At 38.2% G+C, this 15,229-nt stretch overlaps 1 protein-coding gene across 27 annotated transcripts in view; it reads right to left on the minus strand.

Annotated features, from left to right (window-relative positions):
- The window catches only part of Hdac9 (histone deacetylase 9), an 869,516-nt gene that overhangs the window by 173,144 nt on the left and 681,143 nt on the right, over nt 1–15,229 (minus strand). For all 27 annotated transcript variants that reach the window (XM_030246984.1, XM_006515264.4, XM_006515266.1 and 24 more), the window contains 2 exons: nt 481–536; nt 149–236 (listed from right to left, as the gene is read on the minus strand). In XM_030246984.1, coding sequence (XP_030102844.1) covers nt 149–236; nt 481–536 — 144 coding nt within the window. The remainder of the gene's footprint in view (nt 1–148; nt 237–480; nt 537–15,229) is intronic.

Consider the following 15,229-nt stretch of genomic DNA (forward strand, 5'->3'; position numbering starts at 1 on the left):
CCGGGTTTAATGAGTTTCCACATTCAAAGGAAACACACCCTTCAGTTGTTTGCAAGTGCTAAAAGCAAGACAACCGTACAGAGAAACACACATCTATTCCCTTTTATCTAGAGTCACTGAAAATGCAGCCCTGGCCAGGCATACATACCAGATCTACAATCAATATCTTGCTTATATTTAGTTGGTCTCTCAAGTATTTGGCGGTAATTGCAACTGAATTAAAAAAGCAGAACCCCCTGCGGAATAGAGAAGAACAGAGAAATAAGAAGGCAAATCATCCAGGAAAACCATTATAAATAATGTTCAGAGCATTTTTTTTAAATGCTATATGATCTCTGAAGCCATAAATCTGCTTCTGGGAGTACCTCGCGAGAGTTTTCAGTCCATCTGCAAACAATTAGAGGCTTCAGAAACATGCACGGGGCAGGTGACTGCCAGGAACCATGGCACTTGAAGATGGCAGTGGGCCCCGGTACTTACATGGCTGCAGACTCTTCCGCATGATGGCCTGGGGGCCTCACAACGGCAAACCCATTCTGTAAGCACAAGATAGGTTTTCAATAGCATGGGCAAAGAAAGATACCGTTCAGATCACTACAGCGCCTGTGTTGATAGCATCCCAGACACACAAAGAAGTCTGATGTCTTTCAGACACACCCAAGTTCGTTTCCTTGCCCTTATCACCCTGTCGCAACTGAGACAAAATAGAGGATCACGTGACTCAGATCATGCATCATATAGGCCCATACTGAGGCAGAGAAGGAACAGGGAGTTGGAAGTTGCACAGGGCTGACCGACATTCATCTCAGCTGTTAGACTCGTGCCATTCATTTGCAAGAACAACCTCTTGTTTTCTAAGATCAACATCATACAGAGAGAAGAAATTCACTCTTGGTGCAGGTTTGGGTCAAAGTTCAGAAAGACCAGGAAAGATCCAAAGTGAAAATTCCTGACCTTGGTCCCCTCGATGGTTATTTCCACTCCAGTGTCAGCAAAATGATAAATTTACACTCGCACACGCACATAGACACAAAAGAAACCCCCGGAAAGGTGAAAAGGAGAACAATGGAAAGCCCATATTTCTTCCAGTCTATAAATTCAGCTTGGATGTTGTCCAAGGCTTGCGAGTTTATTGGATTCTCTAAGTCAATTTCTAGCCCAAGTTCTGGAATTTTATAAAGAATTCCAGAGCTGAACAGCAGTCAGATATATCCATGATCAAGAAATGCCTTAACCCCCAGGTTAGTGGGCATGCATCACAGTGAGCTGACGAGACTCCAGCACAAAGGCAGGGAGCTATAAATCCTTGAAGGCTGCGCGCTCAGGAACGATGGGTTGTCTGATGTGAAAAAATAATCGTTTATCACACAGTTCACAACACTTTTCACTTTAGTATGATTTGGGGACATGCTCAAAAATGAATGCTTCCTTAACACACAATCCATAAATTTATAAAATAATTTTATTATACCTCAAGAATATTTCCTTCTAAATCTTTACCTGAAATCATAAAGGTATCAAAAAGTCATTCTTCCTTGATCTTCTTGCGTACAGTTAATCTTTGTTATAATCATTTATATCCAATGGGTAAATTTAGTATATGTTTTGGTAAGCTTACATAATAATCACTTAATGACAAATTAGAAGTTGGTATAGTTTAAATGTATCTTCCTGTGCATGGGAAATGTCATCCTTAGGACAGCACTAGTATGAAGTAGGACCGTAACATGGTGGTTTGGTCATGAGGTTTCTGTCCTCATGTACAGAATCATGGTTTAGTCGAGGGGTAGGTTAGAAATGGGCAGAGCAGCTTGCTGCTGAAAACTCTGTTAGACTTATTCTCTCTCTCCTGCTTTTTCCTCATGCTATGACTGAGGACTTGACCATGTGCTGGCATTGCAGGTGGCCAAATCACCTTTATCATTTATATATTAATCTGCACTATTTTGTTATGGCAACAGAAAATGGACTAAGAAGAAAAACAATATCACACTAAACTCTAGGGATGATAAACTCGTCTCCCACCCTCCTCTTAAATCAGTTATACTTTCTCTAGCCCTTATTATAAGAAAAAGAACTGTGCATGGGTCATAAAAATAATCAAACACTGAAATGAAAAGATCATAAGTTGCTAAATAATTTTAGAATGGAGAATTCATTTAAAAAAATCACGATAAACTCACTAAAAGTCACTGAATGAAAGAAAGCGAATACAAGGCAGGAAAATGCAACACACACGCAGAGAGCAGAGACATTTCTAGGAGGGCTGCCAACATTATCTTCTTCCCTCTTAGAGCCAAATATCAGAGCAAGGTCTGCCTTTTGCTTTATAACTTTCTGTAGTAACTACTGTCATTATGCTTCAATTTTAATAATAATAAAAAAGCTGTCTCATGTAAAAGGTAATGTTTACATAGTATGGAAAAATATGACCAACAAACAATATGTATTGAATGTTATTATGAATGAAATAAAAAGATCCCTCAATGATAAAGCATATTTTACCTTTCTACTCTCTGTTATAAGGAAGTCACACATCCATGTGATGATTGTAGAAGAAAGACAAATAAAATAACTTTCCTGTATCTGCTAGGACACTTGGAAAGAATCTATACTCCTTGAAATACTAAAGGATATTTTTTCCCAAAACAAATTTATTAATTGTGTCTAAAGCTTCTATGTAAAAGGTCATATTTAATTTACAAGTATAGAAACTAATTATCTAAATGATCAGCTAATATTCTGGAAATGGTGAATAAATCGGGGGTCACTTAAATATGTAATATGAATATTAGCCTACCTTCTCAATAGATTCGCAAGGGTCCTTCAAGTTATTCATTCAGAAAATAACCTACTAATTCCCAATGTCCTTAACATGGCAATGACACCATGGTGGCCCCATTATTTCAGTTCATAGGCCAGTAAATTCTCTCTCCTGGCTCCATTTCATTTTAGGTCATGATCCATTCCTGATGATTTTATTTTGAAAAATTACTCAAATTTGTGCTCTTATTCTTATGTCCACTCCTTGGATATTTTGCTTTGCTGTCTTATGATGCAGAACCTTGCACACAGGTACAAGAATTCTGCCAAGAAGCCACACACTCAGTCCTTCCTTAAGGATGCTGCCTTTGTAGGAGTTGGTACCTTGCAATAACCATTCAGTATCCCCATTTTTTTCACTTTCTGATGCAAGACATTAATAAATTTTGATTCCATTTCCACTCTTCCTTTTAGACTGTCAGTAGGGAAAGCATCCCCTTCACAATTTTTAGGAAAAGTAACTAATCTCCCATGACCGCATCATCTTTCCAGAGAAAACTTGAGCTGACCTCCCATTCATTGACCTGATTTAATTTCACAGCACAGCATTCAGCCACTACCATGTCCAGTTTCCCTATACCTTGCTTAGATTTTTAGGCCATTGTTACATTTGCTTCTTTCCACATACGGTCACCCTGTCCTTTCTTCCTGCCCACGCCACTTCCCCATGTAATCACTCACTCTGTGGGAACAAAGTATCAATCATTTTTCAAAGTTCTGGAGACTTCCTGGCTGAGCTCTAGCAGGGCTTTCTTGTGGTCATTGCTTAGCGACTTCTTACCACTGTCTCCACACAGCCTTTCTCCCGGGTCCTAACAGCAGATAACTCTGGTGTCCTTTCCATTCAGTAGAGGGTACCAGCCCTATTGGGATAAGGTTCTCAGAACCTCATATAATCTTTATTACTGACTTATGTCCAGTGACTGGGAGCTAAATTTTCAACACACGATCTCTGAAGAAAAACATACATCCAGTCCTTTACACGTTTTCAATCATGTTGTCCCATTCCCCTTCTTATGGGCTCAGGCAAAATTACAAGTCTGATAAGACACAACTCACACCTGCTCTCTCCCAGCATCTATCTAAGCACACATAAAAGCCAGATGTCTGCTTGTCCTTTAAAGTTATAATCTTCAACTCCAAGTACATTCCTCAGGACGGCTGGAAACCACAGCACATTCCTTTATCAATGAACCAACTGTCCATGACTCATATGAGTCAGTCTAGCTGTTTTTTTTTCTTTTTCTTCAAATTTTCAATAACCCCTTGCTAACTTTTTTAACTCCAGCTGAGAAGTTGTTCTGATTTCATCTAGAAGAAGAAAAGCAAGTAGAATAAAATTTTCACATTCTCCAAGTGATAAATCTGCTCACCTCCTCTCAGCAGTCTTTGCTGCTGACCCTTCTATCCATTTCCCTCCCACTCCTATCCAGGCACAGCTGACTGTAGCTCTCCTTCCTCTTTGAGTTTCAACCTTTCGATACTTGAATAATTTCAATTAGAGAGATTGTTAACTTTCTCCTCGTAAAGAAACAAGAGAGTAAGTTAAAGAATATATTTATCTATTTATTTTATTTGCATTGCCCCCCTCCACCCCAACCCTATCCTCCTCTCCTTCCAGCCTCACTCTTACAAATCCCTCCCCCCATTACCTCGCCTCCTAAGAGAAGGGAAAGCCTGCCATGGTCATCGTCTCACTCTGGGACACCCAGTCGCAGTGGGACTAAGCTCATCCTCTCCAACCTGGCATTCCAATTAGGAAAAAAAGGATCCAAAGACAGACAACAAAGTCAAAGACAGCCTCTGCTCCAATTGTTAGGGAACCCATATGAAGACCAAGCTGCCCGTCAGCTGCGAATGTGTAGGAAGCCTAGGTTCTGTCCCTGCATCAAGAGACAGATATATAATAGCCAATATGATGCTAACAGGAGTTGAGACTTTAAAGGGGAATTCATCATGAGGGTTCCTCCCTTTTAAAAGAGACTAACTTCCTGTCTAGAGAGGCTTCCTGTAGCCATCATGTAGGGCGGTGGGCTGTGCACATACAGCCTGCTCCCTAGTGGAGCAAAGGTCTGGAACCCCAGAAAACACATAGGAGCAGCACCAAGCCCTCCCACATGAAAATACGGTTTCCCCAAAGCTCTCAGACCAAACCAATGAGAATCTTACTCATCCGTAAACTATATATTCTATCTGGGAGGATTGGGGGTGCAGGAACTACATCTGAGCTTTTTGTCCTAAGAGCTGTAACACTTGGGAAGAGATCTGCTCTCCTGAAGTACCTCCTGAGGCACTCCTCACTGGCTAGTCAGCCTCTCCTCTGCCTAGCCCAATCTGACTCAGTGCAGGGTGACACAGAGTTACTGAGTAACCTGGAAGGCAAGGCAGAGATGGAGGTGGAGCTATAGCGGAAGGGCAGAACTAACTTCCCCTCCCTACCCCACTTGCTTCCCCCATTCCTCTGTAGCTTTGCGGGAACCTTTGCGGGAACCCTCGCACCAGGTCCGGCCAGAGTTCTCCACGGAAAGCCTCCGGTACTCAGGCCCACACTTCAATGTATTTGTTCCCCCTTCCAGCATCTTGGAAGCAGAAGGCAGCTCAACTCAAGGATGACAACCCTTGGACTGACTTGGGCTTCCAGGACCTCAGAGCTAAGAGAATCTTGCGTTAGCAAAAGCAGAGGAAGATGGTTTTACGTTTTGGGTGGGCACTATTTCTGAGTCATCTCCATTTGTTCTGATGCGTCACTTAAGGTGATAACTGGACTTAGTTGCTTTGATTGGCTTTGATTATTGTGATGCGTTATGTATAATATCCACACAAACCATGCCGTCTTCTTTCTGCTTGTCACCTTGTTCTCTAATCTGATATGATGTTTAATCCATAGCAAGAGGATGTGCCTAGCACGTACAAGGCTATGCTTTGGATCTATCACTGAAAATGAATAAAAGAATAAAAATATATACAGGGTAGACAGCAGACTGTTTTATCTTCTGAGCCTGTTTCTCCAGTCTGGCCTTGGCTTCAAGTTCTTTACTCTCACAGAAGTTAGCACTTCAGCTTTTTGCAGGTCACCATTATTAGAGCTGCTATAGGAAGTCTCATATTATTTTGGAGGTCACCTTTTAGGGTAGATTTCCTCAGAAATGCAGGAAATATTTTTGTGCCTTATGATAAATAAAATCTTTGTGCTCTGTTTTCAATGTGAAACGTACCTCACAGGCACTTGTATGCAATACTTGGGCCCAAAATAGAGCCATCAGCTCTAATTGGGTACCACAGTAGAAAAAAGGAGGCAGGGCTTAGCTGGAAAAGTAGGCCATTTGAAAGGCAACTGATTTCTGCCTTCTTTGTTCCTAGATGCCCTGAGTGCAGGGACTTTCCTGAGCCCAGCCTTTCTATCATGACACTCTTCTTTACTGTGGTCTATGTGGTGATTTGAATATGCTTATTCCAGGGAGTGGCACTATTAGTCAGTGTGGTGATACTGGAGTAGGTGTTGGAGGAACTGTGCCACTGTGGGGGTGGGCAATGAGACCCTCCTCCTAACCATGTGGGAGCCAGTCTTCTCCTAGCAGCCTTCAAATGAAGCCATAGAACTCTTAGCTCTTCCACATCATGCCTGCCTGGACGCTACTATGCTCCTGCCTTGATGATAATGGACTGAACCTCTGAACTTGTAAGCCAGCCTCAATTAAGTGTTGTCCTTCTAAGAGTTGCCTTGGTCAAGGTGTCTATTCATAATAGTAAGATCCTCACTAAGACAGGTTAGAACATGGAGACAGAGCCATAAGTATATGCCAAATAAAACACTTAATTTAAAGCAAATTGTTCTTTTTGGGGACTGTCAAAATGACAAAAAGATGATGAACGCATTTTGGTTTGATTAAGTAGTCTGAGAGTGACTTCAATTGAGAATATTAATATTATAGAAATATCTAGATTCTCTGAACTTCTTGACAAGTAATTCATTTACTATTTGCCTACATGACTTCATATCTGGCACCAAAGACTTGTTTTACGTCATACTATAAAACAGGATTTCCCTTGACTCTAAACATATATCACTTCAATTTATATTTTCTAATTAGTCTTTTTAATACTGTACTTAAAAATAATAATATACTTATCAGGAAGAATAGCTATAAAAACAAGTATGGCCATATTGGCCATACTATAATCCCAAATTATTTGAGAGGCTGGGATAAGAGGGAGTTAGCCTGGGATATATAGTTAAACTCTGTCTATACACAAAGAACGAAGAAATAAAAGAAAAAGAGAGAGATGTGAAGGAGGGAGAAAGGAAGAGGAGGGGAGGGAGGGAGCTAAGGAAGAAAGGAAGGAAGGATAAGTATAGTGTACATCAAAAAGTGCAGTGATTTGTTCTTTTGTACTATCATGGTTATGGTAAGAGACAATGATTTTGCTGGCTGGTTGGCAGAGGGTTGCAGGAACCTTTAATCCCATTAGTAAGGAGGCAGAGGCAGGTGGGTGGGTCTCCATGAGTTTAAGGTTAGCCTACTCTACTGAGATAGTTCTATGACAGTCAACACTACACAAAGAAACCCTGTCTCAAAAACATGAGAGAGAGAGAGAGAGAGAGAGAGAGAGAGAGAGAGAGAGAGAGAGAGAGAGAATGAAGAATTCAACACTTGGAGCATATACAGTGTTTCCAGTTGATCCTTTCCCTTTTAATCTTTGAGTATTTAGATGGTCATAGTAAAAATTAGCAATGTTTACTCCATACAATTTTGATTTATTTCCTGTTTTTTTTTTAGTCCTATGGAATTTCTTTTTAATTTACATTTTACTCAGACTTGTGAAGACCAAGTCATTAATCTGACCAAGTACAGAAAGTGCGCTCACTTCTGTAGGCTGTAGGCTGATGCCAACTTTACAGTGCTAATATTGTCAGCTGAGTGATCTGATTTTCTCTTTTCCAGTTTTAAATTCTCTGTAGTTTTGAATGTGACTAATAAGAGAGATGTTACAGTGGTTTATCCCTTTTAACAGTAATCGTTTACATTTAAGTTCGGAGTTCAAGCATGCACTTGCTTTGCTTTTGGTGTTTCAATTAGTATAAAGGAAACTTTTCAGTTAAAGCAAAGAAATAATGTGGGTTTTGGTGTCACTGTGCAGAGGAATATAATTATCTGTCCTATATAGCCAGATGACATTTATAATATTGCCTATATATAAAAATGTATTTGAGGAAAAGAATTCTAATCATTTTAGACTACCCTATTTTTACAATTGATAAAATCTACATTTTTTTTTCTGGACAAATTTATCAAAATGTCAAATTTATTTTTGTCTTCCTCACATACAGAGTGAAATTTTCTCTAGGCAAATAAGGGGAAGGCAGTAAAAAAATATACGAAAACCACTTTCAACATTCATTTCTAACTTCACATAAGCTAAGTCCATTACTATGGTAACTGCGGTGGTTTGAATAGGCATGGCCCCACCAACTCATGTGTTTGAATGCATGGCCCATAAGGCACAGCACTATCAGGAGGTGTGGCCTTGTTGGAGTAGGTATAGCCTTGTTGGAGGAAGTCTGTCACTCTGGGGGCAGATTTTGAGGTTTCATATACTCAAGCTAGGTCTAGTGTGCATACAGTAATTTCTGCTGCCTACAGATCAAGATGTTGAAATCTCAGCTCCTTCTACAGCATGCTTCTACAGTTTGCCTGTATACTGCCATGCTTCTCACCATGACTTTAGTGAACTAAACATCTGAAGCTGTAAGCCATTCCCAATTAAATATTTTCCTATATAAGACTTGCCATGGTCATGGTGTCTCTTCAGAGCAATAGAAACTCCAACTAAGACAATAAGAGTAGGCATTAAAAATTCAAAACATGCAAAATAACCTGACTATTTTATTTGTATTGTTTATAATCATTGTCTCATAAGTGGTGAAAATGTACACTTACATTTATGTGACACTTCTGTGGCCAAGTAGGTAGTCAAGGAATGGTAAAATGCTACCCATAATTCCAAAGGGTTCAAAGTCATGAAAATAAGAGCCCAGCAATCACTGGTAAGATAACACAAGAGGCACACACTACATGTTTCATTCAGGTAGTGCAGAGCCTCCAACAGAAAAAATTCATGTTATTTATGCACATGTCAAGAAAAAAATTAAACTAATGCCCTCATAACACCAACATATCTTATTGGTCATTCTTTTAATTTTTCAAGATTAAAGTAAAAACATGATGGATGCACATATTTTTTGCAAATATCTAATCCAATTTTAGATTCTTGATTGATTATTTTAGCTAGAACTATATTTTTAGGACACAGCAAAATGCTTTTTGCATAGCATTAGCCATAAACCATCCAAATATTGACTGAGTGTTTCATACCAGCTGATTCAGATGTGGTTTTCAGAAGTTCTATTTCAGCACGCTGCTAACTGAGAACTTGGTCCTTACCTCCTGATCTTACACAGTATTACTGAGCTATTTCTAGATGTTCTAAAATATCAGTGTTCAGTTAGAGAGTGTGTATCCAGACCAAGCACAGCTTGGAAAATTTTTGCAGAACGTATCATTCATGTGATGGTTGACTTATTACCTCCAATGCATTGGCTGAACTGGATACTGATAGGCCATGCTTGATGTGGCTGTAATAGATCACTGGAAGCCACAGGCCCAGCGAAACCAAAGAGATTATACTGAAACAAATGACTTTGCAACTCACTCTTTAGCTTTGCCATCCTTGTGGGTTGTGGCGCTTCACTTTTTTTCCAAGAGAGCTTGTTTTGAATATTTAAACCCATGGTGACACTCAGTGATAACTATACTCATCCAATATGTCTATGAATAAACCATTTGATTATGATATTTTTGGGAACTGACTTAAAGCAGCCAGTCCTGAAATATATAACAAGACGGTTCATGTTTTCTTCTCTCATATTATCTGGATCATATGTAACTTTTTAAGAGTATCAATGAACTTATTTTGTATACCAATCTTTTATTTGGTGAAGCAGAGGAAAAGAGAGGAAGGGAAAGAGGGAGAGAGAGAAACACACAGAGACACACACAGGGAGAGAGAGAGAGAGAGAGAGAGAGAGAGAGAGAGAGAGAGAGAGAGAGAGAGAGAGATTTCAGCCCCTTTATTTGAGCTAAGTTGAATAAAGCACAAATTATCAATCATGAGTCTTGTGGAAAGTCTATTATAAGTCACTTGAACTTCTGTGTTCCCATCCAAAATAGCACTTGTACTGCTGGGATAGGGGCAAGAGACTTCATTCAGTGACTCATATGATACTAAAGAGAGTGACATGGGATTTTACTCTTTAACCTAACCTGAAAATCCTTCTTTGGATGTTTAAAATAAGTCATTGTTGCTACAATTGCATGTAAGGTTTTGGCCAAGATCACACACAATTATTTAAAGAAACACCACTTCCCTCTTGTCAATCTCTAGTACTTTATTTGGGGAGTTACACGATTAGAAACCTACTCTATCAGAGATAGAGAAATAAGACATCCCTATTCTGTCGTGTCTTACTTCTTCCCACATTCATATTTACCTTGTCAAAGTAAGCAGCGATGGAATCAGGTTCTACTTCCAGGAGTAACTCAGGCATAGCCATGTGGCTCATGAATTGCTAAATCATCTACAATCTCAAGTTGCCCCTTATGAATATGATACTGCTCATCATTTACCTAACACACCTATATCACTTCCCATAAATATCCTTGTTCAATACCAACTATGGACCCTGGACTCACCTGAGCTCTTTCTCTTAATTTCTGCTAATTTCTGCTATGAGATATGGCTTCATGTTGATTACATTGTAGCAGCAGTTTGATTTCTAGTTTTACTTGCTAAAAGTTAAGTGCCACCTAGACTAATAAAATAATTTGCATTTTAAAGTTCATGCATATTAAACTTTCCCTAACATACAAATATTTATAAAAAAAAAAGAGTACTATTGCTCAATGTAAATATTCTCACACTATCCAAGACATTTACAAATTTTACATCCAAATTATTCATTTATACTCAACTTTCTGCATTGTCTGCTACTGTACATTAGCGGGGTGCCTAATATTTTGGCTATATATTGGTACAGCACTTAATACTAGCTAACTTAGCCTTCAAAATACTTTCGAAACGAGATGAATTGAGCTTAGAATCAATGTGATGCATCTACAAACTTTGAAGAAAGAAAAAGTTCACAAAGACTGTCTTAAGCATACTAGAATCTGGAACGTTAAAGGAGATGGGGCGAGTTGCCAAGAAAACAATGAGGGACATATGGGAATCACATTTTGTTTCATTGAGTAAGCTCAAGGGAGCCAGGAAAATAGGAGCCCAACATTAGCAGTTTAACTGGATGGTGCACCCTAAAGCATATGCCCAGATGGCAGCCCTTCTCCCTGAGGAATCCTGAAGGAAGGGGCATGATGACAGCCCTGGAAGACAGGGTTAAGGCAGCCTGGCATCTGTGGTCTTTAATGCCCACAGCCTTGAGTCTGGAAACACTGAGGCCTCACAGGGATGAAATGCACTCATGAAAGCCAGGCTTCTGGTAAGGAGGCAAGGCATCTGATGATGCTCATGTTACATGTAATTTAAGTTGAGCCTTTACGAAAATAATAACAATGGATCCACTATGAAGAAGGTCTTGGGAGGGAGGAAGCCATCAGGATGTGGATCTTGGTAAGGCAATAATAACCTACCAAAAGCAATTTGTTTAGTTTATCAATCAGTGGTTGAATTTGACTCATAGCCCAGCAGTTCAATTGCTGGATATATACATATATATATATATATATATATATGTATATGTATATGTATTTTTTAAACATGACTGTTTCTTGGACCACATTAACCAAAAACTATCAGGTATTTTTCATCATGTAAATAGAGCTGTATTATGAAAAACTTTAGAGGGGGAATAAAAGGAATTAGGGCAAAATAATTTTGTTGGTTTCTTTTTTCAGAACTTTATAAAGAAGGATGAGCACGCCCTTCTAGGGAAGCGACAAAACAAGAATAGAGATGGCGAAGCCCTGATAAAAGATCACACTGGGTAAATCAGGATAACAGTCAACAAATGTCACAGAATCGGATTTCTGTTACCATCGGATTCTGTCAACAACTGTGTTATTGTTTTTGGTATCATTCAGTTTATACAAACATTTTTGGTTAGTTTAGTGAAATTTCAGTATTGTTATATCTGGTATCAAAACCTGTTGATGATTTTCATTTTGATTACTTCTTGCATTGAATTCTCATTGTGTGTGACCACAGCCTATAGGAAAAATAACTACGTAGAAGCACATTTGAGCAATTAGTTAAAGTTAGGAGATTAAATAAACGTTACAACCACAGATTTTAAATCTTAGAGCATTAGATATGTAATAGTGACTATTCTTAAAGAATACCAAATGACTTTTCATTTTTCATGGAGTTTGTATGTGTGTTTGAATATGTGCTTGTATGTGAAATTTACCATTATACAAAATTCCCAAGGTTGTAAAAAACTTACATTCTCTGAGTGCGCATGGTCTGTCCTATTCAAATATTGATATAAAAAACGATTTCTTTTTCAGAAACTAAAACAAAACTGCAACAAACACCTGCAATAGATATAAATCAGTAGGGATCACAGTTAACACTATCAAAAATAAAACAAATATCTCGGAACATATATTTTTATGATATTACTTGTTCCATATTCTAAGTACTGAAAAAACTATAACAAAATACTAGAAAGCCTTGTATATGAATGCTAAATTTGATACTAGAATTTGTGATGAAATTTGTTCCCATCTGAGTCATTTTTCAAGTCTCAGAAAGGCTTTTTACTAAAAGTAGTGTAAAGTAGATTTTAGTGAGAAAACTTCTGCCCAAATGAGGATAATTTGGCCTTTTGCCTTCACTAATATACAAGCAAACAGTGAAAACTACAAACTAAAAACTGAAATATTAGCTATCACAAGAGCAGACTGGTAGGAAGGAAATCTGGAAGGAACCAGACCACACAACCAGGTGATAATTTGGAGCAAGGGGTCTGAGTGACAGGCAGTCTCCAAGATCTGGTCAATGTTTGCCACTTTGTCATTTCTCAGAGATGCAAATCAGTCTACCGTGGCTTACTGAACAGCTTTGCAACAAGTTAGAGCACCTTCCACAGGCAGACAGGAGAAGATCCTGAGGCTGCATCTGCTCACAGGAGTGCCTTTGTGAGTAGATGCTGCTTTTATTCTCAGATATTTTGATAGACACCCAGAAGTAGCCATGCAGACACTCTCTTAGTAATATATTTGTTTATTCTTTCATTTGAGCTGAGGAATCAAAGAGAGAGAAAATTAAATGTGTTTCCATCCTAATCATTGATATGGGTCTTTTGTGAGTCTGAAATGAAGAATTTTATTTTTTCTTTTCTTTCTTTCTTTCTTTCTTTCTTTCTTTCTTTCTTTCTTTCTTTCTTTCTTTCTTTCTGTCTTTCTTTCTGTCTTTCTCTCTCTCTTTCCTCTTCTCTTCTCTTCTTTCTTTCTTTCTTTCTTTCTTTCTTTCTTTCTTTCTTTTTTTTTTTTTTTTTTTTTGAGACAGGTCTTCTCTGTGTAGCCCTGGCTGTCCTGGAACTCACTCTGTAGACCAGGCTGGCCTCGAACTCAGAAATCTGCCTGCCTCTGCCTCCCAAGTGCTGCGATTAAAGGTGTGAGCCACCACTTTCTGGCTAAGAATTTTCAAATAGGAAGAATTTCAGTATCCTCATAAGTATGGTTTTGTTTTAGAATCCCATGCCTGCTTGGAAGAAAGAGAGATGAGCAAAATTTTAAACTCTAGAAGGTAACAACAAATAACTGAATAAATAAATAAATGGCTAAAATCATCATTTATGATCTTGGGACACAAAAACTGTCAAAAGCAGACTTGAAATGAGCAGACTTTCTAGCCTTTGCTGGTTTCATGAACGACCATGCCTAGCATATAATCAAATATCACAAGATATGCCAAGAAGCAAGCAGTAACAAACACAAGATGCATCATCACCAGAAAACGAGGCACAGGCCAATTTCAAATATTTATAAATCCTAGCGCACAATGTTTGAGAAGATAGATATGGTGAAGAGAAGAAAATTATAAAAGAGAGGGACCCGTGAGGAATCTTAACAGTAAATAGTATGATGTAAAATAAAAAAGAATAAATAAAAAAAATTGCAAGGGATGCAGAGCAGACAGGAAGGACATGAGAGAAGCCAGCAACACAGAACTTAAAAGACTGGTGGATGGAATTATGAAAAAAAAAAAAACCCAGAGAGAAAAGCAAGGCTGAAGACAGTAAACAGAGCTTCGGTGTGTAATGGAAGAGCATGAAATAGTCAGGTGACATGCACAGGAGTCCCAGATACAAAATGCAGAAGAAAGTTCTCAAAGAAGTATTAGCTAAAATTTTCCAGACTTTATAAAAAACAGCAAACCACTGACAAGAAACTCAGCAACCGTCTAGCAGAAATACCAAGGAAATCATTCCCCATCTAAAAATCTATGGACTATGAAGATGAACAATTTTAAAGATAGATGCCAGTAAAGTATTGCTTTAAAAGATCAATAATAAAAATGACAATGACAGCTCTGACTTCTCAAATAAAAAGGAAAACGGAGATAACTGGGGAAGTGCATTTCAAGTGTGAAGTAACTGTCAACATAAAATTCTAAGCCAAAGGCTAGTATTCAAAGAAAACACCCCATCCCCATATTTTCTTATAAATGAAAATGGTGTCGATAGACCTGCAATGAAAAGAATGTGGAAGGAAGTAGTACAGGTTGGTCAGAAATAGTACCAGATGTACATCTGGGTATGCTCTTGTGGGCACAGAACACTGGGAGGATTATTTATTTCAGCTAATATCAACGGTTATTTTTACTTAAGTGTTTATACAAATCTTCTCTCTCTCTTTCCTGCCCCCCTACTCTCTTCTCTCTGTCCTCTTCTCTCCTTTCTCTCTCTCCCTCTCCCCTTTATAATCCATCATAAAAATGTTAAACATTTAAAAAATCATTAGATGTTTAAGGAGTATTGATGATAACTTAATGTGTGTATATATAATTGGTCTAAAACTAAAATATATAATATAATAATATGATATATCAGGAGGTAGAGAGAATTACACCATTATATAGTTCTCAAAAATACGAAAGATTTAGGTTACAGACAATGGTGTTTTGACCCTAGAAGAACTAGATTACATGTGAATTTAAAAAGATAGTTTGGAAGGAAATAGCAGAACTAGAAAGACACTGAATAACAGAATTTTAATCATTCTGTATCTAAGATGTCTGGAGGGAAATAAGACAGTATTTTTAATGCATTAAAATATATAAAATGTAGCTGAAGCAGTGTTAACAAAGAAACATATAGCCTAAAAAG

The sequence above is a fragment of the Mus musculus genome, chromosome 12 (genome assembly GCF_000001635.26).
Source record: "Mus musculus strain C57BL/6J chromosome 12, GRCm38.p6 C57BL/6J".
Classification (NCBI taxonomy): Eukaryota; Metazoa; Chordata; class Mammalia; order Rodentia; family Muridae; genus Mus; species Mus musculus.